The 24,711-nt window shown below is 54.5% G+C and overlaps 1 protein-coding gene across 2 annotated transcripts; it reads left to right on the forward strand.

Moving 5' to 3' along the window:
• Positions 1-262: 262 nt before the first annotated feature.
• STARD10 (StAR related lipid transfer domain containing 10) lies at positions 263-24,659 on the forward strand. 2 transcript variants are annotated; one of them, XM_025265777.2, is made up of 7 exons: positions 263-484; positions 1,516-1,826; positions 20,516-20,663; positions 21,281-21,384; positions 22,034-22,151; positions 23,938-23,990; positions 24,238-24,659. In XM_025265777.2, the coding sequence occupies exons 2-7, from the start codon at positions 1,620-1,622 to the stop codon at positions 24,481-24,483; spliced, it is 876 nt and encodes a 291-aa protein (XP_025121562.1). In that variant the 5' UTR covers positions 263-484; positions 1,516-1,619; the 3' UTR covers positions 24,484-24,659. The 2 variants fall into 2 exon arrangements, with proteins under 2 accessions (XP_025121562.1, XP_025121563.1); XM_025265778.2 differs by lacking the exons at positions 263-484; positions 1,516-1,826 and adding an exon at positions 2,387-2,625.
• The last annotated feature ends 52 nt before the right edge of the window (positions 24,660-24,711 follow it).

The following is a 24,711-nucleotide window of genomic DNA, read 5'->3' on the forward strand; positions in this document are numbered from 1 at the left end:
ACTTGTGCCCTATTAGCTGCCCATCCAAGAGAGCTCACCACGAGCCCTCCCTAGTCACTAGGGTAGTGAATGCTCAGCCTTGGGCCTGTTGCCACACTCATACTGGCCTGGCCTCAGAAAAATTGAGCTATTGGCCTCAGTTAACACAGAGCAGCTGGAGACAGAGCTAGCACTAGGACCCAGGGGGCAGGTAGCAGTCTCTCTGGCTGGAAGGGGTGGCTGGAGTGCTGGTGGACATATCTCCCCTGTGGCTGTGGAGCTCTGGCCAGCTCTGCCTGGGGAGGGCCAGGGAGCCCCAGAGCTCTGGAGCCAGATGCTCTGGAAAGCCTAGTCTAATCCATGGGAGATGTGTACAGGGGTCCGCAGGAGGACTAGGGGTGGACAAGGACCAGAGTCCAGGACTGGAGGAGGATTAAAGCTCCCAGCTGGGAGTGCGATGGGAGTGGAGATTTTGCCCAAGTCTAGCCACCTTGAGAACCTTGAGGCCAGTGGTTGGTAGGGGAGGCAAGCTGTGGGCTCTTTATTGTGGTGGGAGTGTGCCCATCTTTGGGTCTGAGGGGTGTGGTGTGGGGATGTCTCTGGGTGGTTCTAGGGACAGCTGCTTGTGTGTCTTAAGTAGGCTGTAGCAGAGGTGTGTACCTGTGAGTGTGGGAAGGTGTTGGAGATAAAGGGTTCACAATTAACTTCCAGAATCCCTCTTCTAGCACCTCCTCGCTCTTCCTCTCAGAGCCCTATCATCTTGGACCCCTCCTCAACCCCTGCCTGAGGACTGGTCCGGCCAGGTCCTCTTCGGGGGCGATGGGGGCGGGCGCTAGGACCCGGCTGGGCGGGGTGGGGCGGGGCTCCAAGCCCCGTCAGCTGTACCTCCGCAGCCTGGAAAATACCAAGCGCAGGAGAGCGGAGCCCCCCCGAAGCCCCCAGCCTAGCCCCTGGGGAGGGAGGAAGGTGGAGGGGGGGCGGCACGCGGGGCAGGGGGACGCGGGGCGGGGCCGGGCGGCGGGACCCACTGCTCCTCCCCCCAGAACCCCCGCGCGGCCCCGGTCGCCCGGGTAGCGGCGGCGGCGGCGGCAGAGGCGCTCGCACCCCCGGCCCCGGCTGGCCCCGGCGAGTAGCGGGCACAGGTGAGCCTGCCGGCCCCGCGGGCGCTCCACCCCGCCCCCACCACCGGCCCCGCGCGCTTCCCGCGCCGGCGCCGCTGCCGAGTTAGTTGAACCAGTCCGGCCAGCGCTGCGCGGACCCCACCGGACCGTCCGTCACCTCGGGTCCCGGCCTCCCCTGGGTCCCGACGGGCTTCCCCCGCACCCCGATACGCAGCCCCCACTCCGGCTCCCACCACCGGCGGTCTGAGGTCGCGCTTTTGCGGAGAGAGAGAGGGGCGTACTGCCCAGTGGCGGCGGTACGCTCTGGCCAGGGGGCCAGCCCCTGCCTCTCTCGAACTCGCTACCTGCCAGGACCCCGGACAGCCGCACGCGCGCCCGCAGCGTTCTGACTCCGGTTCCCAAACCGGTCTTGCAGGTCCCTGGAAGGTGGCGTCAGCATCTGCAGCCGCGTCGACGTTGGCGGAGCCTCCGCGGAGGACCCAGGACAGCCGGACCAGGACCAGGGCCCTGGGCCTCCCCATGGAGCAGTCAGCTGCCTCCCCAGAGCCCCCGGGGCCTCGGCCAGTCCTGGGCCGCGACAGCGTCCAGGTGCCCGACGACCAGGACTTCCGCAGCTTCCGGTCAGAGTGTGAGGCCGAGGCGGGCTGGAACCTGACCTACAGCAAAGCTGGTGTGTCTGTGTGGGTGCAGGCTGTGGAGATGGATCGTACCCTGCACAAGATCAAGGTAGGGTGGCCCCGCAGCAGGTGCAGCCGGCACTGCGCCCTGACTCCCTCTGACTGGGAGTCTCCCGGTCCTCCAGCAGGGGTACAGACACCTGGCTGTGCACCTCAGAGTCTCCTGTGAGAACCTAGGAGGCACAGTTTGCTGGCCAAGCCCCCAGCTCACAGATGGGCCAGCTGAGGCCTGGAGACAGGGGGTGTGACTCACTCAGCCCCTGCCTGCTCAGGGAGGTGGACCGCTGCTAAGCCCACCTAGGAGAACGGTCTTCCTCAAGGAGCCCTCTGCCCTTGAAGCCTTTATCAGGTCCTGACTTGAGTCATCGCAGGTGGGAGACTGAGCCCTTCAGTCCCGAATTCCTGATTCTCTCAGCCTGAACTGGGTCTCATTCCACACTCTCTGCACTTCTTCCTGCCTGATGCCCTGCTCTTCCCTCTTCCCTCCTGGCTGTCCCCTGAGTCTGTCCTGCAGGGACTCAGGATCCTGGATGGCAGATCCTGAAAGCAGGGCTTAGATGTCCCTGCCTCACACAGGGCCAGGCTGGGCCAGCAGGCTGGGGGAGGAGGGACCAGGGTGTAGGCCAGCAGAGGCAGGGAAGATGCAGGCATAGCTGGCCTCTCTCACAGCCATCCACTCCACTCCTCACAACCCCATGATTTTCTTCTCTTTGTCAAAGGAGGGTCGGCTTGGGGCTTGGGACCCTGTGAGCCCACCTCCCCTGGGGGAATAGATGGGGAATAGGCTAGTGAAGACTCTGATGAGAGGCCTCAGTGACTGCCTCCAACACAACACACCTGGCATTGCTGTGAGTACCACTTTTCAAGGCGGCAGATCTCCCTTCCGCGGCTCCTGGCAGTAGACTGTGCCCTCCCCTCTCTCTTGCCTCAGCCTTCCCGCTCTCCTCAGACACATGGAGAAGTGTATTCCTGTGGTGGGAGCCAGCAGAGGTGGGAGCAGAGCAGTGGACTTGGAGAGCACGCCTGCCCTCCCCCTCTCCAGCCCCTCCTGCCTGGGACCTGCTCTTGGATTCAGATTTAGCTCTGGCATCAGGGCCTCATAACAGGGCCAGAGATGTCTGACCTTCCCTGCCTGACCCTGTGCCTTTCTGTCTCACTTTGTCTTAGTCATTTAGAGCTTTGTCCATCTGTCCCCACGTAGGCACCTGGCTCACCCTTTCTGCCTTCCCTGCTCCCTTCTTGACTCTCTGTCTGCACCCTGGCTATCTGTGTTTTTCTCTCCCAGTTCCCATGTCTGTCTCCTTTTCTCCCTTTCCGGGACTCTCTACCCGGGCCGGAGGACCCTGGGCTGGGGGCTTTCCCAGAGCTGGACCTATGTCTAAGCCTGAGGAGCGGGGAAGGGCAGGGCCACTGGCATGTTCCAGCTTAGTGCTCTCCAGGGACAGGGACACATCCTATCCTTTGAGTCCTCAGCCTCCAACACAGGCCCAGCAGGGATGTTGGTTGAATGAAAGATGGAAGGAAGGAACAAATGAAGGAACAAATTGAATATAAAGTGAGCAAAGTTGTTGTGAGAAAAAGGTTGTTTTCCTGCCTGTAACCTGGGAAAGACTCAGGCTGGCCTGTGCCATGGGGTAGGGAAGCATAATCTCCCCATCAAGCTGGCTCTCCAGAAGGAAGGGTAGGGGAAAGTCTGAACTGAGCCTGGGACTCCCACCCTCTGTGTCAACAGAATGGAGCTGCCTCCTCCATCTGGCTTGGTTAATGAATAAACCCAGCCCAGTCCAGGACTGGAATTGGTGAGTCTGGGAGCCAGACCTCCACAATAGACCCCTTGTGGCCATATCAGATTTGTCAGGTGTTCTTCCTTGAGAGTAGAGGGGATTGGGAAAACTGTGGTATTGTTGGCTTATAGTTAGGGCGTACACCTGACCTTCCCTATCAGACTGAGCAGAGGTTGGAGGTGCCTTTGCAATCCCCCTTTCAAATTCACTCCTTACTGGAGTGCAAGTCCAGAGAGGAGCAGGGGCTAGCCCAGGCTCACACAGCCAAGCCCCAGCCAAGCCAGGCTTGGAACCCAGATCTCTAGCCTCCTTGCCTAGTTCTCTCTTTTGTGCTCCCCACAGTGAAGGGGGCTGGGGCCAGGAGGTGAGCAGAGCTGGGGCCTAAGGAGGGTGCTGGGCCTTGGCTCAGGGAAGGGAGGTGATCTCGAGATCTCGGATCCCCTCAGCACAGCCACATGGAGCTTTGGGGGACAGGCAGAGGTCTCCAAGCTCCCCCATCCCCAAGACTCCAGGAATCTTGTTTCCGATAAGAACCTCTGCTCTGAGTCGAGCATTTGTCTCCATTGCCTGATTGACCTTCAGCCCAGTCCGGGGCAGTAGTAAGCTTATCTCCAAGCTACAAAGAAACTGAGGCTGAGAGAGGTGAGGTCACTTGCCTGAGGTCACACAGTAGCTGAGGCAGGAGTGGAACCCAGGTCAGCCTGGCTCCAGAGCCGCTGCCTCTCTCCACTTGGGCTCACATCTTGTCAACATTTTGGCATTTGACCCCATTGGTAACTCTCTGAAGGACACGGTGTTCTCATCATCCCATTCCTGTTGATAAATGAAAAAGCTGAGTCCCAGAAAGAGGAGTGGCTTGCCAAGGTCACACAGCAGGTCTGAAGCCAGAGTTCCCAGGGTCACTCCAGGAGAATGGGACTCAACCACAGGTATTTGTTGAGCTCCCTGCTCCCCGCAGCCAGTTCTTGGTCTGCCCCCTGAGCTGGGAAAGCCAGCTGCCCGCTGGACATGCCCTGTGCACGTGAATCTAGCATGGGGGAGGAGCCACCTAGCTGCCTACCTGATTGATTTCCTCTACCTCACCCTGCTTCCCCCAGACTTATCTTCTCCCTATCCCTGTGTCCAGAGGTTCCTGGAAGTCACTGTTGCTCTGGCCCAGCATTTGGAGCCAGAAGAAAGGGACAGAGCTGCTGGAGGCCACCTCTGCCCTTTCCCTCCCTCTGGTCTGGCCTGATCCCATGCCTGCATAGTGCTCTGAGCACCAAAGAGGAGGCAGATACCGCCTCCTGTGAGGTCAGGCCGTGTCCCAAAGGCTGATGCTGAACATGGATCCTGGGCCCAGGGCAGAGGGCTGCTGGGCACCTGAATGCAGGTCTCTCAGTGCCCGGGCCAGGCTTCCTCAGAGCTGCTGTAGAGGAGAGAATTGGGAAACCAGAGGGCTGTCATTTATTCAAGCAGGGCCAGCTGGAGAAGGGGCTGAGGTCCAGTCCTGGTTATGGTGTTCTTTTGCTCTGTGTGTGACTGTGGGCACATACCTGCCCTCTCTGGGCTCTTTCTCCATCTGTGCCATGGGGCTCTCCTGGCTCCAAGAGCCTCTAGACTCAGTACCTGTGCTGGGTCCCATGGAGAGGGATGAGGCACAGGGGACAGAAAGCCGGGGATGGCATGGCATGGCTGGCCCGGTCCTGCCCTGATGCTCACGTACTCTCTGATCCTGCTGTGCACCTAGCCACCTGAGAGGCAGAGGGTGGCCAGACCTCCAGAGGGTGGAGAGAGACTGACAATTCCAGATGGCTCCCTGCCCACTGCGTGAGGCAGATATTCACAGGCAAGTGACTGAGGCAGGAGTGGGTCCCAGTGAGTAGGGGCCTTGAGGGCCTTGGCTGGAGCAGGGGTATGAGGTCTCCTGGGGGAACATGGCTGAGAACCTGAGGTTCCTCTTGCCACAGGAAGCTGAGCAGTGGGGACCTATCTCTTCTGACTTCCTGTCCTACGACTGCTCCTCTTCCCCTTTGGAGAAAGCTTGGTGACCCCTCTCTGACCTGTCTCACTGTCCACCTGCTTCCATACCACAGCCTCCTGGGTTCCAAGCTCTTAGGCTAGTGCTCAGCCCTGTCCTCTCTCAGCACCTCATTTTCTTCCCCTGTGAAATTTGGGATCATCTCAGGGATCTCCAAGGACCCTTCTTACTCTTAATGGTCTATGGGACTCAAAAGGGTCATGGGGATGGTGGAGACAGTCACAGGGCCAGGGATTTTCTTCATGTCTTTCCATTGAATCTTCACAAGTGTCTTACGAACTCCATTGAACAGATGTGGAAGCTGAGGTTCAGGGCAGGAATTCACTTGTGCAGTCAAACAGCTTGAAGGCGGCTGAGGCAGGATCAGAACCCAGGTCCTTGAGACTCCAAGGCCAGGATAACTTCAGTGTCTCGCGGCCTGCTTACTAGCACCACTGGGCCCTTCGATCTCCTGGACCCTGTCGCTCAGAACCCACCCCTCTCTCCTGCCTTAGTTCTCCCTGTGCTGTGTCATTGTGGAGGGCACCCTGGAGGGGTCCCAGCCAAGCAAGAGCCCGGTCCTTACTGTGTAACCTCGGGGTTCACTTTACCTTTCTGGGTCAGTCTTCTTATCTGTGGTGGCAGAGGCAGGTTTTAGGGGTTTGGATTGGTGAGCTCAGGTTTAGGCTGGGCTTCTGCCCCCTCGGGAGCTCAGTTTCCCTATTGCTCTAGAAAGGTGCTGGGCAGGTGGTTTGTAGAGCCTGGCCTTAGGCCATGGTAAGGGTGTCTGCAGTACTGGACACAGGGTAAGGATGGAGAGCTACAACCTTGCTCTCAAGATGGGGCTTCTGAGTCCAGGTTGAGGTCCTGATAACCCCTGGCCTGGATTCCTGGATGGTTCTAGCTCTGACTTGGTGTGGGGGGCAGCTGGAGGAAGTTGTCCAGACCTGTCCTTAAGAAACAGGGCTCCCAGAGAGCTGCCCCCCAAAGTCAGGGTCTGGATCTTCAGGTGGAAGAAATCAGAGACAGGAAAGGTCAGAGCTGGCTGGAGGCGTTAGGGAGGTATTCCTGGAGGTCCTTCCTACAGAGGGAGAGAACAGGGTTCAGGGTCCTGGCCATGTGGCCTTGGGCAGATTGCTGCCCCTGCCCCAGCTTTAGCTTCCTCATCTGTCACATGTGAGCAGCTGTGCTGGCCTGCCTATCTTTGGGCCCTTCATTCAGGTTGGAGACAAAGAGGGAAATCAGGATGCTGGAACAGACACTTGTCACAGGAGCTGCAGAGACCTGGAGGGGGCCTCTGAGCCATCCCTGGAGACCAGGGAAGGCTTCTCAAAGGAGGAATGCTCAGGTGATCGGTTTGGAATTGGGTTGAGAATGAGGAGTACAGGTTTGACAGCACTGGGAACATTTCATACAAAGGAAGAGCTATGTAAAGGCCCCCGAGGAAGGAAACAGAGCAATGTTAGAACTGCAGGTGGTATATTGTGGGTTTTGGAACTCAGAGGGGTGGAGGTGATTAGACAACTAGATCAAGGCTCTTGAATTTGGGTCCCGGAGGTTCTAGGCTACTGGGGAGGGTTTTAGACAAGGTGGGTGGTAGGAGGAAGATGCCGCTCTATTTGTCTGCACAGACATGCCAAGGCCTGCACTAAAGTAGGGCCTGTGGGGAGTGGAGCACGGGATTGCCTCCAGAAAGATTTAGGAGGGATAAGGGACAACATGGTGGTTATGGGATGTGAGATAGGATAAGTAGTGCAGCCCCCAGGAGCAAGGAACTGGTGTCGGGGGGTGCCTTCAGTCAGTCCACACTGGGCGCAGAAGAGCCCTCAGGCCCACAGGCTGGCTCTGTGCCTCCACGACCAGCTCCCCAGCCTCTGGCTTTTAAACTTTAACGAACCCCAGCTCAGTTTCCAGCCGAGAGTCTTTAAAGTTTCAGGAGATGAGAGAAAGGAGGCAGTCTTGGAGACAGATGGGTTTTCTTTCTTCCCCTGTGTCTCTGTGCCTGGTAGAGGCACCTGGAGCCAGGGCTGTGGGTGCCATGACCCCGGAGGCCTGGCACTCTTTAGGGATCTTGGACCTCAGCTGGACCTCTCCAGTCTGTTAATGAGGGGCCAGCAACCACCAATGGAGTTAGAAACTCTATTCCCTCCCTGCTCTCTTACCTTTACCCCTTACCTGGGCAGGTGAGCACCACCCCCACCCACCCCCTCAACAGGTGAGAGGAAAGGTGCTCAGACCAGGCACTGGGCTTGAGGTGCCTGGGCCCCCGTGCGTCACTTTGTCTCCTCAAGCATATTTGGTCTGGCCTCAATGCTCCAGGACCCCTGGAGCTGCAGAAACACAGGCCGTGGAGGAAAGTATCAGGCCCAGAACTTAGTGGTGGGTCCCACACCAAATACAGACCCCTCTCACTTGTCATTAAAGAGAGGCTGGGCAGGTGGCACTGGGCAGCTGGAGCTGTTCTCTGGGGCTTTAGTATAACAACTGCCTCCCTATCTCTCAGCCTGGCTCCCCGAAGGCAGCTGCTTGTTGCTTCCGACTTGTGTCTAGAATCCTTCTGTCTTAGGGCAGTTGAACAATGCCTGCAAGTTTTCCTCCTCCATGGGAAGTAGGGGTATATCCCACCTTTGGTGTCCTCTGCATCGCCTGGGCCATTTAATCTCATTCTTTGAGTTTCCTGTCATCTAACCCTGGCTTTCTGAGAATCCCCTTCAGCCTCTCCTTGATGCCCCCTTCCTAGTTTTGGACTCTTCTAGATTGCCTCGGGCCTGGTACTGGACCAGAGAAGTGTTAAGTCTGAAGGCAGAGGCCTGACAACCAGAGTGGATGGAGTTCCCTTGTGTGTCTCCAGTCTTCATTCATTCAACATACTATATGGTGAACATACTAAACACCAAGTATATCCAGGAATTCAGTGGCAAACCAAACAGATCAGACCCTGTTGTCATGAGTTTACATCCTGAGGGGGAGACAAGCATAAGATACCAGATGGTGTTTGTGTGTTATGAAGACAGGATGATGTGATGGGAGTTGTCTGGCCTTCTATATTTGGGCCTTGTGTGTGTGGAGCTGGACTGCGGGTGCCTGTGTGTATGATCTGGTCCTTGGTTGGGTAGACTGTGAGCCCCTCAGGGGCAGGGCTCCTGACAAGGGTCATTAAATCCATATTGAATGTGTGTGTGTGTGTCTGTACGTGCACCTGAGGTTATGTGTGTCTGTGCCTTTGAGTGTGAGACTGTGTGTGTTTCTGTGTCTGGCATTACTCTGTGTGTGTGAGTCACACCCCCTCACTGCAGCAGAGTTGTCTCTGATCCAATTATGTCTCCTCAGCTGTCTCCCAGTGGCTTCCGCCCCCCCAGCTCAGCTCTGGCTCTGCCTCGGTCTTCCCCTGCCTGCTTCCCTGCAGCCTCCTGTCTTTGCCTCTGGGCCTGGCTCTGGGTCTCAGAGTCTCCCCTTAGGGTGACTCTATCCCTGTCTGTGATGGTTACTACCTCTGCCTGTATGTCTCTACTTGCCCTTTTCTAACTCCCACCTTTTTTTTTCCTGTCTCAGTCATTTATTCGTTCAGCAAACCTCTTCTCATGCCTCCACCCACTCTACCAGCCTCTGTGCTGGTGCTTGGGGCCTGGGGATGGGTCACACCTGAGTCCTGCTCTGAAGTCCTAGTAGGGAGACTGATGGAGATGGTGACAGCCTTCCGTGACTCCTCAGGCCAAGGGAGACGTGGGTGACAGCATGGTGGGGGGCAGTAGTATCTGGGTAAGACCTGGGGGGCCCAACAGGAATTAGGTGGCAGGCTGAGCAGGTCTTGGTGGGTGCGGACCCAGGGTGAGGAAGGAGAGGAGGCTGAGCCAGAGTGGGGAGGACGTTTTAGGGTTTGATCTTGAAGTCGGGGAGAAGCAGCAGAGGCTTTCAGGCTGGGCAGTGCCATCATCACTGGGTTTTATTTTTTATTTTATTTGGCTGCGCCACATGGCTTGTGGGATCTTAGTTCCCTGACCAGGGATCGAGCCTAGGGCCTTAGCAGTGAAAGCACAGAGTCCTAACCCAATGGACCACCAGGGAATTCCCATCACTGGGTTTTAGAAGCTCCTGGCCGCAGGTGACAGCTTGACCTGGAAGTCAGGAAACCAGTGTTGAAGGCGCGGCTGCAGTGGTCCAAGGAGGATGGTCAGGCCTCCCTGAGTCTGGCAAAGGGAAGCTGTTGGGAAGGTCATGGCCAAGCAGAATCCCAGGTTCCAGGCACAGGAGGGGAGCAGAGGCGGGTGGGCATTGGGGTTGGGTAATACAGCAATAGTGGACATGGTCAGGGTGAGCTTTGTGGGCTGTGCAGGGGGCGGTGCCCAGGAAGCTGTTGAAGATGCAGTCCAGAGCTTCCTAGAGAGCTCTGGGCGCGTGAGGCCACTGGCGGCCCCTGAAGCCCTGGGAAGTGTTTATCCAGTTTGTCTCTGTCTGCTTGTCTGTGTGTAGGCCCTGGCCCCTGTCTTGTCTCACTGATCTCCCCAACTGTCTTTATTTTCTTGCAGGCCCACCCACTCTGTTCTTTCCCAGGTCTCCCTCCTCTGTCAGGCTCCCCCACCTCCCCCAGGGCTGGAACAAAGTGGCGGGAGCTCCAGACCAGGAGGTCAGCTTCTCAGAGGTCAGAGCAGGGTGTGCCTCAGAGGAGGCCTGGGGGGCGGGGGCGGGGGTCCAGGGAGGCTGCTGGAGACTAGGGGGAGGGCAGGAGGATGGAGGCACAGTAGGGCTGAGTCACTCAGTCCTGGTGGAGAGCAGCAGAGGGGCCTAGCTTGGCCTGCCTGAGCAGCCTCTGGGAGCTGTGTTTCGGGTAGACATGCAGTACCACCTCCCACCAGTCTCAGGAGGGCCACACTTTCGTAGAGAAGATGGGTTGAGGTTGTCTGGTGCCAGATGCTCTTCCCTTCAGAAGAGGCTTGTCTAGTCATTTTGCAGATGAGAACTCTGGGCCAGAAGCTGGGGAAAGGAGACCCTGTGAGGGGCCCACACCAAACCTGCTGCATGCTTCCAGCTCCCCTCACTGTAGGCTGCCTCCATAGCCCAGTCCCTAGCAGGGATCCCCCGGGACAGGCCTTATCTGGCCAAGTGCTGGCCCACCTGGGATTCCTTGAGTCCTTGACAGAGCAGAGCCTAAATCTTAAAGAACAACTTTAGCAGTCGACTTTGGGTCACACTGGGTTCCTGAATGGTTCTTCACTTTTCTCAGCCACCATTTACAAGTGGGCCTAATCTTCCCTCCTCCTGGGTAGTTGAAAGGATGGAATTAGGAGAATTTGCAAGGCCCCAGCACAGCACCGGGCATAGAGCTAGCACGCTGTTAACGTTTGCTGAATGGATGAATGAATGAACAGTCTGAGGTGCCCAAGGGACAGCTCCATTTCCTCCCGCTTCCATCCTTCTTCACTCGGGTTACCTTGTGGAACCACATGAGCTCTGTCCTTCCCCCAGCCAGTCCAGGCCCTTTCCAGTCCAGCACCTCTACCAGGAGCCTCTTCCCTATCCTTACACGAGGGTGCCATCTGCTATACATCCTATAAGATCCTGCTTCAGGGTGCCCCTCCCTGTACCTGCGTCCCCCTACTTTTCTCTGTCCCTGCCCTGAGCCCCCAGGTTTCATGCCTGTGTCCTGGCTGAGAATGGAAGGACTCTGAGTCCCCTCTGGCTCCACTCTCAGCATGGCTGTACTACACAGAGCATTTCCAAGGCAGCTCAGCATCAGCCTGGGCAGCGTCAGGCCCATCTCAGCTGAGTCCAGGCTCCCAGGTCCAGGGAACAAGGCCCTTGGGATTCTGGACCAACGCTGTTAACCTAGAGAAAAAATATATAGTTTCTTTATCTTGTATAAACTCTATTGTACCGACAGTAACAAGAACCCCAAAATGAGGCACAGCCAGCCTCAATTCCTGAGTAAAACTTTTCCGTGTTTCCTTCCAGCTCTCATTCGAGGGTGTAGATAATTTATATACAATCGAGCCTGTGGCACAGATACAAGTTTGTGTCCTCTTTTGTTCATTTAACACTGCATCTGTGGAAATTTCTTGCATTGCTACAGAATTATTAATTCAGGAACATTGCCGGCAGCTGCGGCTTGCCAGGCCTCTTCTGGGTTTGGAGGGGCCCTTGCCCCTGCCCCGGCCCAGAGGGACCCCACTGTCCTTCCTCAGCAGTGGGGCAATAATCTTCAAGGTAATGAATCATTCTTAACTCAACCAGGCCCTGCTGTTGGTGGTGTTCCAGGTTGTCCTCCAATATATTCTGCTAATTACAAATGCAATATTATTGTCATGAATATTGTAACAGAACTTTTTTCTTATTTTGTATTACCCCACCCCCACCCCCAAGTAAAATTTTCAGTTCCTAGAAGTTCAGAAACTGAGTTAAAAGATACATTTTTATGATTTTAAAAATATTTGCCAAATTGATTTTTAGAATAGCGGAACCAGCTTTTGCTGTCACCAACTGGGTAACAGTTTTACCATATCCTCATGGGCAGTGGGTATTTTGTATATTTTTGCTAATTTACTGAGTGTAAATTGATGTTTCAGTACAGAATTAATTTACCCTTTTTTAAAATCAGAGTTATTAAAGGTCTTACAGAAAGTCCCAGAATCTCCCTTAACTAGTCTCTGCCCCCTCTCCCCACTTACACTCCATTTTATAAGAGGATGAGAGTAGAAATAGAAATCAGCCTCACGTGCCACAGAGAGTTTGATGAGCATCCAGGAGGTCTTCACAATGACCCTTCCTTCTTTCTCCACAGAGCACTGAGGGCCACCAGTCATGGCCCAGAGCTCTAAAAGTTGAGAAGCTCACATGGGCTTGGCATCTTTGGTGGCTCACCTGTCCCTCTTTCCATTCAGGCAACGTTTCTTTACTAAACTACACCAGGCACTGGGGACACTGAGATGAACAAGGGGCCAAGATTAATCAATGTATCACAGCATTGCTGATGAAGGGAGCCAGTGGGGCAGAGGAGCAGGCCCCAAGACCAACCTGCAGAGTGTAGGGACAGGGTAGGCTGTGTGGGCAGGGCACAGCCAGGCTCAAGTGTGAGGACAACATAACGAAGAACCAGCAAGTGGCCGTCTTGGGAAAGCAGGCCTCAGCGGACCTCTCTCCTCCTGCACACCTCCACCTCTGCTTCCCTGGTTCCTTGTGTCAGTGCCCTGGAGCTGCTCTTGAGATTTGGGGCGGCCATGAGAAGGCCTCGCGGTCTCCATTCTGGGGCCCCAGAAACCCAGAGGCAAGGGCAGGTGCTCTAGCAGCTGGGCTTCATGTTGGCCCTGTGGGGCCTCTGGGAGGGGCAGTGGAAGGCCCCGAAGCCAGCGAGTAGGCGGTGAGTGGCCCCGGGGAGGAGGACTGGGAGCAGAAACAGTCAAGGCAGAGGGGCTGCTAGCACGGAGCCTCTCGTGTGCCGTGTGCCCTGGGCCAGTCTCTGAGTCCTTCAGCACCTGGACTGACACGGTGAGGGCAGTGCCTGGTGGTGGGCTGTGAGGGTGGAACCTGTGGGCTTGGGCAGGGTCCTCCCACCCCCTCCCTGTCCATCCAGCCTGTGGAGGGATCTGGGGTATTCTTGTTGTTTTCAGCTTTCTTCCTATTCCTTTATCCTGCATTTTGGTGTTAGCAAGCAGGGCCTGTGAAGTCAGGGAAAACTGTGCGGGCCTAAGGCTGGAGGCAGGGCAGCTGCCACCGGGGGCTTGGTGTGTAAGTCTCCTTTAATCCTCACAGCTTTACTCTGAGGGGAGGATTATCCCTGTTTGACAGATGAAGATACTGGGACTCAGAACTGAAGTCCTTTGCCCAGGCCAAGGCCACACAGGCAGGCAATGGCAGGGCAGAGGCCTGTCTGACCAGACAGCCTGGAATTGCTGTGAGTGTGAGCCTGGGAGGAAAATGCAATGCTCCAGTCTTCTCAGAGGAGACTTCCAAGTGCAGAGCTCCAGGGCTGGGCTTCAGAAAAAGCATGGCTCTGCCTTTCAGCCCAGTGAGAGCCGAGGATGGAGTCAGGAATTTGGTTCAGAGGAAGAATCGCTGAGCTTTGCCTCCTTGGTCAGCAAGTCCTTCTGAATACAGTGAGCACTTCATAATAACCACCAATTAACTAAGGCAGTCTCCGGTTGCCAGCATGTTTGCTTTTGCTGGCTCAGTCCTGCCTCTCGAGGAGGGGAGCATAAAGTCCTGATGCTTTCGGGTCGGGCTCCCCAGGCTCTGGTTTGCTCCACCACTGTTAGCTTTGTGGCTGTGGTCGGTCACTGTACCTCTCGGAGCCTCACTTTCTCCATCTGTAAAATGGGGTTTGATGATATCCATCAGAGTGTTGGGAGGGTAAGAGACAGTGTCTGCACAGGATGCACCTTGGCACCCTTGACAGCTGGCAGGGGTGGTCTGACCTAAATTTCAGCCCCTGTGGGGTCCACGGTCTGGTGCTGCCATCTCCTTTGTGGGATAATGAACTGGTGATTTGGAGCACTCGATAGTGGTTGTTGAGCTCTATTACTTGGGGCTGTGATTGATTTGATAGCTAGTGCTCCACCCTGGTCAGGAGTGCTGCTTCTGTGTTTAATATGGTTCTTTTGGGAGAGGCTGATGTGCTTAATAGTTGTTCTTCAACAAAACTGCTCAAATGCAACACGGTGGGAAGTCAGCACAGCCTGAGGGAGGTTTTGGAGCCCAAAGGACTGCTTCCCCTTCTCTGGGCCTCAGCTCCCCTGGTGGTAACCTGAAGAGGAATAGTGGAAGAGGTTATCTCTGGAGTCCCCAGGACTCTGGGATAATCTGTATGCCCCATCTATTCCACAGGCAAGCATATTGGAGACCCACTGTGTGAGGTCTCAGTGTCTGAGCCAGACTGGGATCCATCTGCCCACATCTCAGTTTCCTTGTTACTGCCCTGGCCATTGACCCTCAAGGTCACACCACAGCCCCGTGGACATGACCTGACTTCTTTTCTTCTGTCTTTGGTCAGCCATCTCCCTGGGTCCTGGGAGATACTGCAGTCCCTCCCCCCTACACTTCCCTCCTCTACTGGACCATCTGCCAGAGAAGCACAGGGCAAGGGGTGGGAGAAAGGAGGAGAGGAGAGTGAGACACCGGGATGGCCCTGGATCTTGCTCTGTACTGATTTATTCAAGTCTCCAGTCTCACTGCTGGAAATGCCCTCTCTCCCCTTTCAGCAATTCAGCTCTGTTTAGGTTCAGTTGCCCTCTGATCCCACAGTTCCCATGCCCCCTGCCAAGTTCACTCTCCACTGGGGTTTTATGTCCCCTTCTCTCCCACTTGCCACTTGATGGGCCCTCTTTGGGGCAGGGCCCAGGTGTGGTTTACTTACCCGTCCCTGCTGCCCAGTTGCAGGCCTGGCATGCTGCAGAATACTCCAGAAGGTAGTGAATGGATGGATGGAAGGGCAGGGCCAGGTGAGGCAAGAGAGCACCTGGGGCCCAGAATATAAAGATGCATGCACGTGTCTGTGGTCCTGGCCTTATGGAAGGGTGCCTGGCTGCTTGTGGAAGCCTGCTTAAGTAATAACAGCTACTGGTTTGGGGGATACCTGCCACGTGCCAGGCATATTGCCTACATTGAAGTGAAAGTGTCAGTTGCTCAGTTGTGTCCGACTCTGCAACCCCATGGACTGTAGCCTGCTGGTCTCCTTTGTCCATGGAATTCTGTGGGAAAGAATACTGGAGTGGGTTGCCATTTGCTTCTCCAGGGGATCTTCCCAACCCAGGGCTTGAACCCTGGTCTCCTGCATCGCAGATAGATTCTCTACTGTTTGAGCTACCAGGGAGCTCATTTTTGTCTCATATATTATCTCATTTGACCACAACATCCCCATGAGGTAGGTATTTTTATTATCCCCATTTTTCATACAAGGAGACAAAGACTCAAACTAACTAAATCTCATGCCTAAGGAGAGGAGTAGAAATTGGAACCTGGGATTGCCAGACTCAAAGCGTGCAGGCGTCACCCTGATGGCCTTCCTTGCTTGTCCATTCCCTCTGACCGTGGTTCTGTGGGGGTTCTGGGCAGTCTCAATTTTCTACATCAAGGAGTCTGGTGGAGTGTAGCGGGTACAGAGTCTAAAAATTTCTCTGGTGTCACCTGCTCCATCTGGGCCTCAGTTTTCTCAGCTGTAAAATGACTGCATGTGAGACTTCCTGCAGTAAACCAGGCCGTAAGAGCTTTGCAGCCAAGCATGGCTTGCTCCCTGGCTGAGCAGCTCTGGCACTGCCTCCGGTTCAGTTATGGTTTCCAGGAGAAGCTCCCAGGTGTCCAGCCAAAGTGACTGACTTGCCCAGGGCCCACTGGCTATGGATTCTGGTCACAGCCCTGCCCACCAGGTGCTCTCTGATGACTCACCTCTGCCCCCACCCAGCCCTCCAGAAGCCTCTTAGAATTACTTTGCCCATGTGGCGGCTGCAGCTGCACACAGGAACGACGCTGGATGTAACTGACCTCTCTTGGCTCAGCCTCCCCTGGGGGCTGTGGAAAGAGGCAGGCCCAGAGCCAGGCTGGTCGCCTGGACGCCTCAGTCTCCTTAGCTGCAGTGCCACCACCGCGGCCTGGGTTCTCACCTTCCCAGCAGGCCCCGCAGCCGACCTTCCTCCCGAGGAACGTACCATGAGCATGGGAAACTTTTGAAGTTTCCTTCTTTATCTTAAAGATAAAATATCACACAGACTTTATGCTCAGCTTGGTGCCTGTTCTGTCTCGTGCTCCGCGTGCTCCTCCCGCTGCCTGCTGTCTCAGAGCGAGGCCTCAGGTCCTGAACGACAGCAGTCCAGAGGGACAAGAGGGCCTCTCTCAGTGTGCACCCAGCCGTGGGCGCAGCGGGCCCTGGGGGCACTGAGGCTGGCCTGAGGGAGGAGGACTTCCCGGGTGGATGCTAACCTACAAAGCACAATTCTGTTGTCACTCCCTCTTCATACGTATACTCACGGCCTGAGACTACACGTTTGAGGACTTGCAAAGCCAAACCAGCTTCCAAACTTGGTTTAGAGAAGTTCTGGTTTCCTGAGAAGTCACACGTGAGTGCTCCTTGAGGGTTAAGAGTATCGGAAGATCCGGTTTTTAAGTTTTGGTGCTTTCTTGCTCTATGATTTGGGCAGGTTGCTTCCTCTCCTGAGCCTCGGCTTTCTGTTTCGCAGCACAGCAGAGAAGTTGGGGGTGAAGGGTGGGTGTGTGTGTTGACCGTCCAGTGCAGTACCTGGACCTGTGTGTCGCCACACAGCGGACACTTGCCTGGGTGCTCCTGAGGATGCAGATGCAGCCTCTGCCATCTTCTCCATCGCATCCCTCTCATCGCTCTGTTTACTCACTCATTTATTCACTCACTTGTGTTCCATTCGTCTCTCCTAGTCTGATATAGTTCCTGAGTCTTTCCTTGACTTTCGTGACCCTTAGAGACCAGATATTTTGTAAAAGCCCCTCATGTAGGGTTTGTCCCATCCTCCTCATGATGAGATTTAGATCATGCATCTTTCATTGCACTCTGCCAGGAAGCATCTGAGTCGCAACTTGCCCTGTCACTAATGATGTTCCCTTTGATCACTTGATTAAGGTGGTATCTGCCAGGCAAAGTGAAGTTACTGATTTGATGGGAAGGTACTTTGAAACTCTGCAAATACCCTATTCCTCATTAAACATTCAATGTATTTATTTATTCATACCTATATATACTTTGGTTTCCTATTTTAATCAGTGGAATATAATCTGTTACTATCATTATTTACCTTAATACGTGAGTTGGCCCAGCTTTTGCCCATGGTAGGGGACCAACTGTCTTAGTTTGCCTGGGACTGAGCAGTTTCCTGGAATAAGAACTTTCAGTGCTAAACTGGCAAACCCTGATGAGTTGGTTATGGAACCAGTGGGGAGCCCTTCACTCCTGCTCCTGTGTCTGCTAGGCAAGGTCCCTATCATTTTGTGAATACACTGTCTTTACTCTCTGGCACAGTAAGACGTTCCAGGCTCCTCCTATATGTACTCCCACCCAGTCCCAGGATCACACATTTCTCCAACAAGACCTGGAAGCAGGACCTTTTGAGTATTAGGCTGCAGCACACCCTGGGCACTGGAGCAGATGGAGCTCATTCAGTTGGCCTACAGGCCACTCTGTCCTCTCTGCCACGGCCTCTTGCTGGACGCCTACTTTACACACTGAGCTTCTCTGGAAGCCTGATGCCCCGCGTCTCACCCCACACAGCTGACCACCTCCTCTATGTCCCCTTGGACGGTCTGGGCAGCTCCCCATTTCCACACTAGTCTCCTCTCTCAACTGGAAGCCTCTGAAGGATAGGCCTCAGATTCATCTCTGACTCTCCTGTGCTCTGCACAGAGCTGAAGCTGGTGAAGTGACTGAATCTAGTCATACCTTCTTGTGGAGTAGAAAAGCAGACAGAGGGTGGGGAAGGAGTGAGTCTTTTCAGTCTGAAGCTGTTCTTCAATTTCAGTTTTCTTTTTTTTCCCTTATTTATTTATTTGGCTGTGCTGGGTCTTAGTCGTGGCATGCAGGCTCTTCCGTCTTCATTTTGGCATGTGGGATCTAGTTCCTTGACCAGGGATCAAACAGAGGCCCCTCTGCATTGGGAGCACAGATTCTTAACCCCTGGACCACCAGGGAAGTCCAAAACTTCGGTTTTCATGACTAAAATGAGGCTAATACCTCAAAGTGATAGTGTGTAGAAAGCACTTAGGATAGTACCTGGCAGGTGGTGAGCACACCTCTCAGGATCTCTGGGGAACCTTTTTATTTAAATTTTTTTTCATTATTGAAGAGGCAGTGCTATATATTTTAGAAAATTAGAAATATAGACAGCAAAAAGAAAATAAAGCTATCATATGCTCATCATTTAGAGATTGCTGCTGTTAATACCTTAGCTTCCCAGGCCTTTTCTGTGCATAGATTTCCATGCCCGCCCTTGACCCCCAAAGTGAGATTATATCATGCATCCATTCTGTAACTTGCTTTTTCTTCAGGCAGCAGTATCCACAATTTTGTTTCAGTAAATTTTCAGCACATCTAATTAATACTCAGATCATGTTCACATTTCTCCAGTTGTCCCAAATGTGTCCTTTCTGCTGTTGTGTCCAAGCCAGTATGCAATCCAGGACCACACTTTCTATCTGGTTATTTGTCCTATAAATCTCAGTCCCTTCTTTATGACATCGACGTGTAGAAAGACTAGACCAGCAGCCCTGCAGAATGTCTCATCATCTGGCTTTGTCTTGTATTCTTGTGGTGACACTTAACTTGTCCCTCTGTCCATTGTATTTTTGTTAAGTGAGGCATATCCAGGGCTTGATGAGCTTACTGGTGCCTAGAATACTCAATGGGTAGTGTCCTTCCTTGTCCTTTCATCACCATCAGTGGGGCCAAGGCCTAACAAGATTAGGGGGAAGGCGATGTGACCCTTCCCTCATGGTTGCATGTATTTACTTTTTAGTAGAAAGTAGTATGTCTAACGGAGAAGGCAATGGCACCCCACTCCAGTACTCTTGCCTGGAAAATCCCATGGACAGAGGAGCCTGGTAGGCTGCAGTCCATGAGGTCGTTGAGTTGGACACGACTGAGCGACTTCACTTTCACTTTTCACTTTCATGCATTGGAGAAGGAAATGGCAACCCACTCCAGTGTTCTTGTCTGGAGAATCCCAGGGACGGGGGAGCCTGGTAGGAGGCCGTCTATGGGGTTGCACAGAGTCGGACATGACTGAAGCAACTCAGCAGCAGCAGCAGTATGTCTAAACACCCAGTTCTTGGAAACCTTTTTAAGCTACACAATAGAACTTGTCCATTTGCCGAGGGGAACTTGATCCTGGGGTTTGGGCTTTAGGGTGAAAAAAAAATCACAGAACAGGATATAGACTGAGTTTCATCTTGCCGAGTGTAAATCTAATGAAACCTGGTTCTGTTTTTATTTGCTTTCTAGACGTGTGATCTAGGTGAAGTCCCAGCATTTTTTTTTTTACTTTTTGGCCACACCCTGTAGCATGTGGGATCTTAGTTCCCCACCAGGGATAGAACTCGTGCCCCTTGCATTGGAAGGTGGAGTCTTAACCACTGGACCACCAGGGAAGTCCCAACCCCAGCTTTGCTGCTTGTTAACTGGGTGACTGTGAGCAAGTTCCTTAACCTCTCTGAGCCTTAAGTTCCTCTTTGGATTTCTTATCTGGCAGAGTTATTGTGTGGGTTAAATTTTTTTTTTTTAAAGTTTCCTCTGCTCTTTTCTCTAGCTTGAAAGCTCTTTGAGAACAAGGCTAATAAGTAATAAGAATTCAAAGATGTTTGTTGGGGGAATTCCTTGGTGGTCCAGTGGTTAGGACTCTGTGTTCCACTGAAGTGGGGGCATGGATTTGATCTGTGGTGAGGGAACTAAGATCCCACATGCCGCATGATGGGGTCAAAAACAAAACAAAAAGATGGTGTAAAAAAAGAAAGGAGGGCAAATGGTATGGCCAGGTGATAAGTACCATGGGGGAAAGACATCCATTTAGGCATTCGTTCATTCATGCTTTCATTTAACATGTACTCATGCCAGGCCGTGTACTGAATCGACTGAGCCTCTGCCCATGAAATTCAGGGGCCTGGAGAGCACAGATAAAGAGGAGGAGAGCACAGTGTATAGGAGTCCAGAAGGTTGGCTGGGTAATTCAGGAAGACTTCCTGGAGGAGGAGACCAGGACGAATGGGGAGGTTTGGTGGGGGCTGAGATGGGGGAGATAGTGTCTAGATGCAGAGGCTAACTTTGTCTGGCACACGTGGCTTCTGGGAGGGCTGGATGGGGCTCATGGCAAGAGGTGAGTCCATGTTGGCTTCAGAGGTCGCTGTTCCTCCCTGTTCTCCTTCTCCTCCTACCCCCGCCCCCTTTGCCTGCATGCCTTCCTATCCTGATTAGCGCTTTGAGCCCTGTGTGACCCTGACAACCCATGTGTCTATCTGCAGTGTCGGATGGAGTGCCGCGATGTGCCAGCAGAGACACTCTACGATGTCCTACATGACATTGAATACCGAAAAAAGTGGGACAGCAACGTCATTGAAACTTTCGACATTGCTCGCTTGACAGTCAACGCTGATGTGGGCTATTATTCTTGTGAGCAGATACAAGCACGCCAATCCCAGCCCCCTCCACCTCTACCCAGGCCTCCAGCCCAGCCTCTTCCTACCCGCTTCCCTCCTCACCGTCACTCCCGGGGCCAGGCTGCCCAGAGACCTGAGTGTAGAGATGTAGGGCTGCCTTCCCTGAATCCTTGTCCACTCCCATATACTTGAGCATATAGAAACGAGTACTTACAAACACACATGCACTCCCATGTTCATGCATGCACATTCCAGACAGACACACTTGCACGGAGTCATGTATAAAACCCACAGCCACATGCCACCTACTCACCCACCTACCCACACTTGAGGGAGACACAATAATACCACTGTTTTCTCCTACACTCACATTCACATACACAAACTGATCAGGCCAGCAAGGTAAGGGCTCTGTGAGGTGGTGAGGAGCAGGGGAAGCTGGATGCAGGAGGGGAGAGGGGCTGTTCTGTCTCCTTCCTAGCTCCAGAAATTAGGTCTGGTGGGTGGGGTCCCTGTTTAGATCAGGGGGAGTTGGCAGTTAACCAAGCATCCCTGTGTCTCTGGGCTTTGCCACCCCCTTTCAGGCAGGCAGGCCAGTGGTCTGGCTGAACTGTCCCTTGCCCTCCACAGGGAGGTGTCCAAAGCCCCTGAAGAATCGTGATGTCATCACCCTCCGTTCCTGGCTGCCCATGGGCACTGATTACATCATTATGAACTACTCAGTCAAACATCCTGTGAGTCAACCTGCCTTCCCTGCTGGGTGGGCAGGGGAAGGTACCAGGTAGGGCTAGGCCAGTAGGCCTAGCCCAGGGAGAGGCCCCTGGCTGCCACCAAGACTTCCCTGTGACTTCAGTCCAGACACAAAGCCTCCTATCCCTGTTTCCTACCTACACAGTGAGAATAATGGCTCATCTCCCTGCTGGGGCTTTTAAGCAGACGAGTGTGGACCATCACTCTGGACAAGTGGATGGGAGGGGCTGGCTGGGAAAAAGGGAACAGGAGTGAGAGGTAGGGTCCCCTGGCCCTTCCTGAGGCTGTGTTTTGATCTCCATGGCAGGCAGGACAGGCAAGTGCAGGTGGCCTGGGAAAGGATGAGAGAGAGTGTGTGTGTGTGTGTGTGTGTGTGTGTGTATACACACACCCATGTGTGTACTTATAAACCCTCACCCCAGACTGGGGTCTTTCTGGAGGGGAACGGAGGAAATTTAGAGGGATAATGATGACCTAGTCCGACTCCTCTCTTTCTTCTTACCCTGATATCAGGTCTGGTCTGGAGTGGATGCCAGGGCATGTGAACCAATTCTGTGTGTGTGTTTAGTACTCACAAAGACACCACCTTTTCCCACACCTTGAGTCTCACCTCCCTGTGCCTTCCATCCCCAGAAATACCCGCCTCGGAAAGACTTGGTCCGAGCTGTGTCCATCCAGACGGGCTACCTCATCCAGAGCACGGGGCCCAAGAGCTGCGTCATCACCTACCTGGCCCAGGTGGACCCCAAAGGTGAGGGCTTGGCCCTGGAATCCCATCATGGGATCCTTCCCTATACCACGGCGATGGGACTTGATCTAGTTGATCTACTGGGATCCAGAAGGGCCTCTGTTAAGAGGGGTTTTGTATTTTGGGGCGTCTGTACCCAAAACATTCTTTGAGCCAAAGTTTGAGACTTTATAGTGTTTTGAAAAGCAAGGATCAAGGTGGTAGTCACTGCCCCAAGACGAAGCTTATAGCTCTCTTCCTGGGCTCCTATGCCCCCATGCTCTGACTTGCTCCCCTCTCACTGGCTACTCCCCCTCTGTCTTGTTGGCTTCTATCCTGGAGGTCTGGGTTTCCCAGGCCCCAGTCCTTTTTCCCTTGGGAGGGCTCAGCCATTCCCCAGGCTTCTGTGGCTAGGTGACCACATGTCTTTCTGCTTAGATCCAGGTCCTGGTGGCCATTGGCCTCCTCAATGTGTCCCTCAGGATGTCTCTTAGGACCCGAGGCTCGATGTGTCCAATGCTGAACTGTCTCCCTCCCTAACTTGTCCCTTCTCCTGAGTCTCTTCCCTCTAGTCACTCATGCCCAAAACATGGTGGTTGTGGGGGGTCCCCTCTTGTCAGCTCCCAAATCGTTAATTAGTATTGATTCTACCTCCTAAATAGCTCCTGAATCTGTCATTTCTTTCCACACTCAGCCACCCTGTCTGTCCATACAGATTTTTTCCAAAGGACTTATTTCCTTGTGACTCTCTTCTGCTTAAAATCCTTTTGTGATTTTTCCATTGCCCTCACAGTGAAGTCTAAGCCCCCCTCCCCAGGTTTCCCAGTCCCTTCTCAGAGCTATACCTTCCTACTTGTCTAAGCAACCCTTTCCCTCAGCCTAAAACACCTCTCTGCCCTTACTCATCCCTCCAGGGCTGCTTCACCTCCTCTATCCCTGATACCCAGAGGAGCTGCTGGCTCCCTGCCCTGTGGGCCCATCCCCCTCTAGCAGAGCACTTGGCACACTGTCGGGCTCCCCCAGCAGTGAGTTCCTCTCTGGGTCCCCAGGGCTGGTCCAGGGTGGGTGTCACTGAGTGACTGTGGAATGAGTGAGGGAATGAATGAATGACTAGAGGCGGGGTAGGCTCTTGAGCATCTTTGCCTGGGTATCCCCCCAGCACCACTGAGGGTCCACTGGCCCAGGCCCAGAGCTCCCCAGCACCTCACTGAGTGAGTTTTTTGGGTGTCAGAGGCAGAGCAGACACTTGGGGATGAGGCGGGTGGAGAATTGGGCCACGGATTCCAGGTCAGGCCAGGCTGAAGAGGTCATGCAGCAGCTAGGCTTCCTGCACCAGGGGGCTTAGAAGGACAGGCAGAGCAGGGGATGAGCATCAGGGCCATTCAAGATAGTGGGACTGGGTATGAGAAAAGGGAGGTAAGTGTGAGTTGAGGGGAGGCAGCAGGCAGAAGCTTGATTGGCCAGGATTTTAACTCATGTGTGGCCTGTGATCACCGTGGACCCTGTGGTCTTCTTTCATGCAGCCCTTGGACTCAGCAGAGGGCAGAGGCAGTCGGGTGGTAGAGGTGGAGGGTGTAACAGAGTTGAGCCTGAGGACCTTGGTCTAAGATGGAAAGAGGGAGTGAAGTCGATGACGTCTTACAGGACTTGCCTCACTCTGCCCCCTCCCTATGGAGAAGAGTGTGTTCTCCCTGGAAACCCCAGGTTGGAGTAAGGGAGCTGGTGTGTGTGTTTGTAGGGGGGCTGGATCCTTGGATCCCTAGGGCTGCTGCTTCCTTTTTCTTCTCACTACCCTTTCCTGCCCTCATAGGCTCCTTACCCAAATGGGTGGTGAATAAATCTTCTCAGTTCCTGGCTCCCAAGGTGAGTGACCATGGGACTTGGCGGGTGTGGAGGTTGCGGGGAGAGCGTTCTGGGATGCAGGGATGGAGTCCGGGAATGGGAGTCAGGGGGCGGGGCCAGGGCTGAGGGGCGGGGTTACGAAACCCGAGCAGGAGTCAGGATCCTGGGAACTGCAGTCTGAGCCGCTGGAGGGCGTGGGAGCGGGCGCGGTGAAGGCCTAGTCCCGCTCCCAGCTCACCCCTTATCCGGCGGTACAACCGGTCCGCAGGCCATGAAGAAGATGTACAAGGCGTGCGTCAAATACCCTGAGTGGAAGCAGAAGCATCAACCACACTTCAAACCGTGGCTACACCCGGAGCAGAGCTCGTTGCCCAGCCTGGCGCTGTCGGAGCTGTCGGTGCAACATGCGGACTCGCTGGAGAACATCGACGAGAGCGCGGTGGCAGAGAGCCGGGAGGATCGCACAGGCAGCGCGGGCGGCGAGGGCAGCGATGACGACACTTCGCTCACCTGAGCGCTGCACCATGGCAGGGACGGCGATACGACGGGGTGGAGCCCAGAGGCGGTGGATCCTCCCCCCGCTTTCTCCCCTCCCCCACCTCCTGCGTCTCCTGGGGACGCTGGGCTCGGGCCCAGGCTGGCGCTGCGGCCTGGCTGGACACAGCCCCAATAAATGATCCCACAGCCTCATCTGGCTCATCACTGTGCCTCCTTCCCACTTGCTCGGGGCACGGGCACCGCC

Source organism: Bubalus bubalis, chromosome 16, assembly GCF_019923935.1.
Source record: "Bubalus bubalis isolate 160015118507 breed Murrah chromosome 16, NDDB_SH_1, whole genome shotgun sequence".
In the NCBI taxonomy this organism is placed as follows: Eukaryota; Metazoa; Chordata; class Mammalia; order Artiodactyla; family Bovidae; genus Bubalus; species Bubalus bubalis.

What these genes read in the sequence shown, in the direction of transcription:
- STARD10 (XM_025265777.2), top strand. Translation starts at nt 1,620, where the DNA reads ATGGAGCAGTCAGCTGCCTCCCCAGAGCCCCCGGGGCCTCGGCCAGTC. An exon ending in GTACCCTGCACAAGATCAAG is followed by an intron (nt 1,827 to 20,515) that starts GTAGGGTGGCCC and finishes GTCTATCTGCAG; the next exon opens with TGTCGGATGGAGTGCCGCGA. An exon ending in CTCAGTTCCTGGCTCCCAAG is followed by an intron (nt 23,991 to 24,237) that starts GTGAGTGACCAT and finishes ACCGGTCCGCAG; the next exon opens with GCCATGAAGAAGATGTACAA.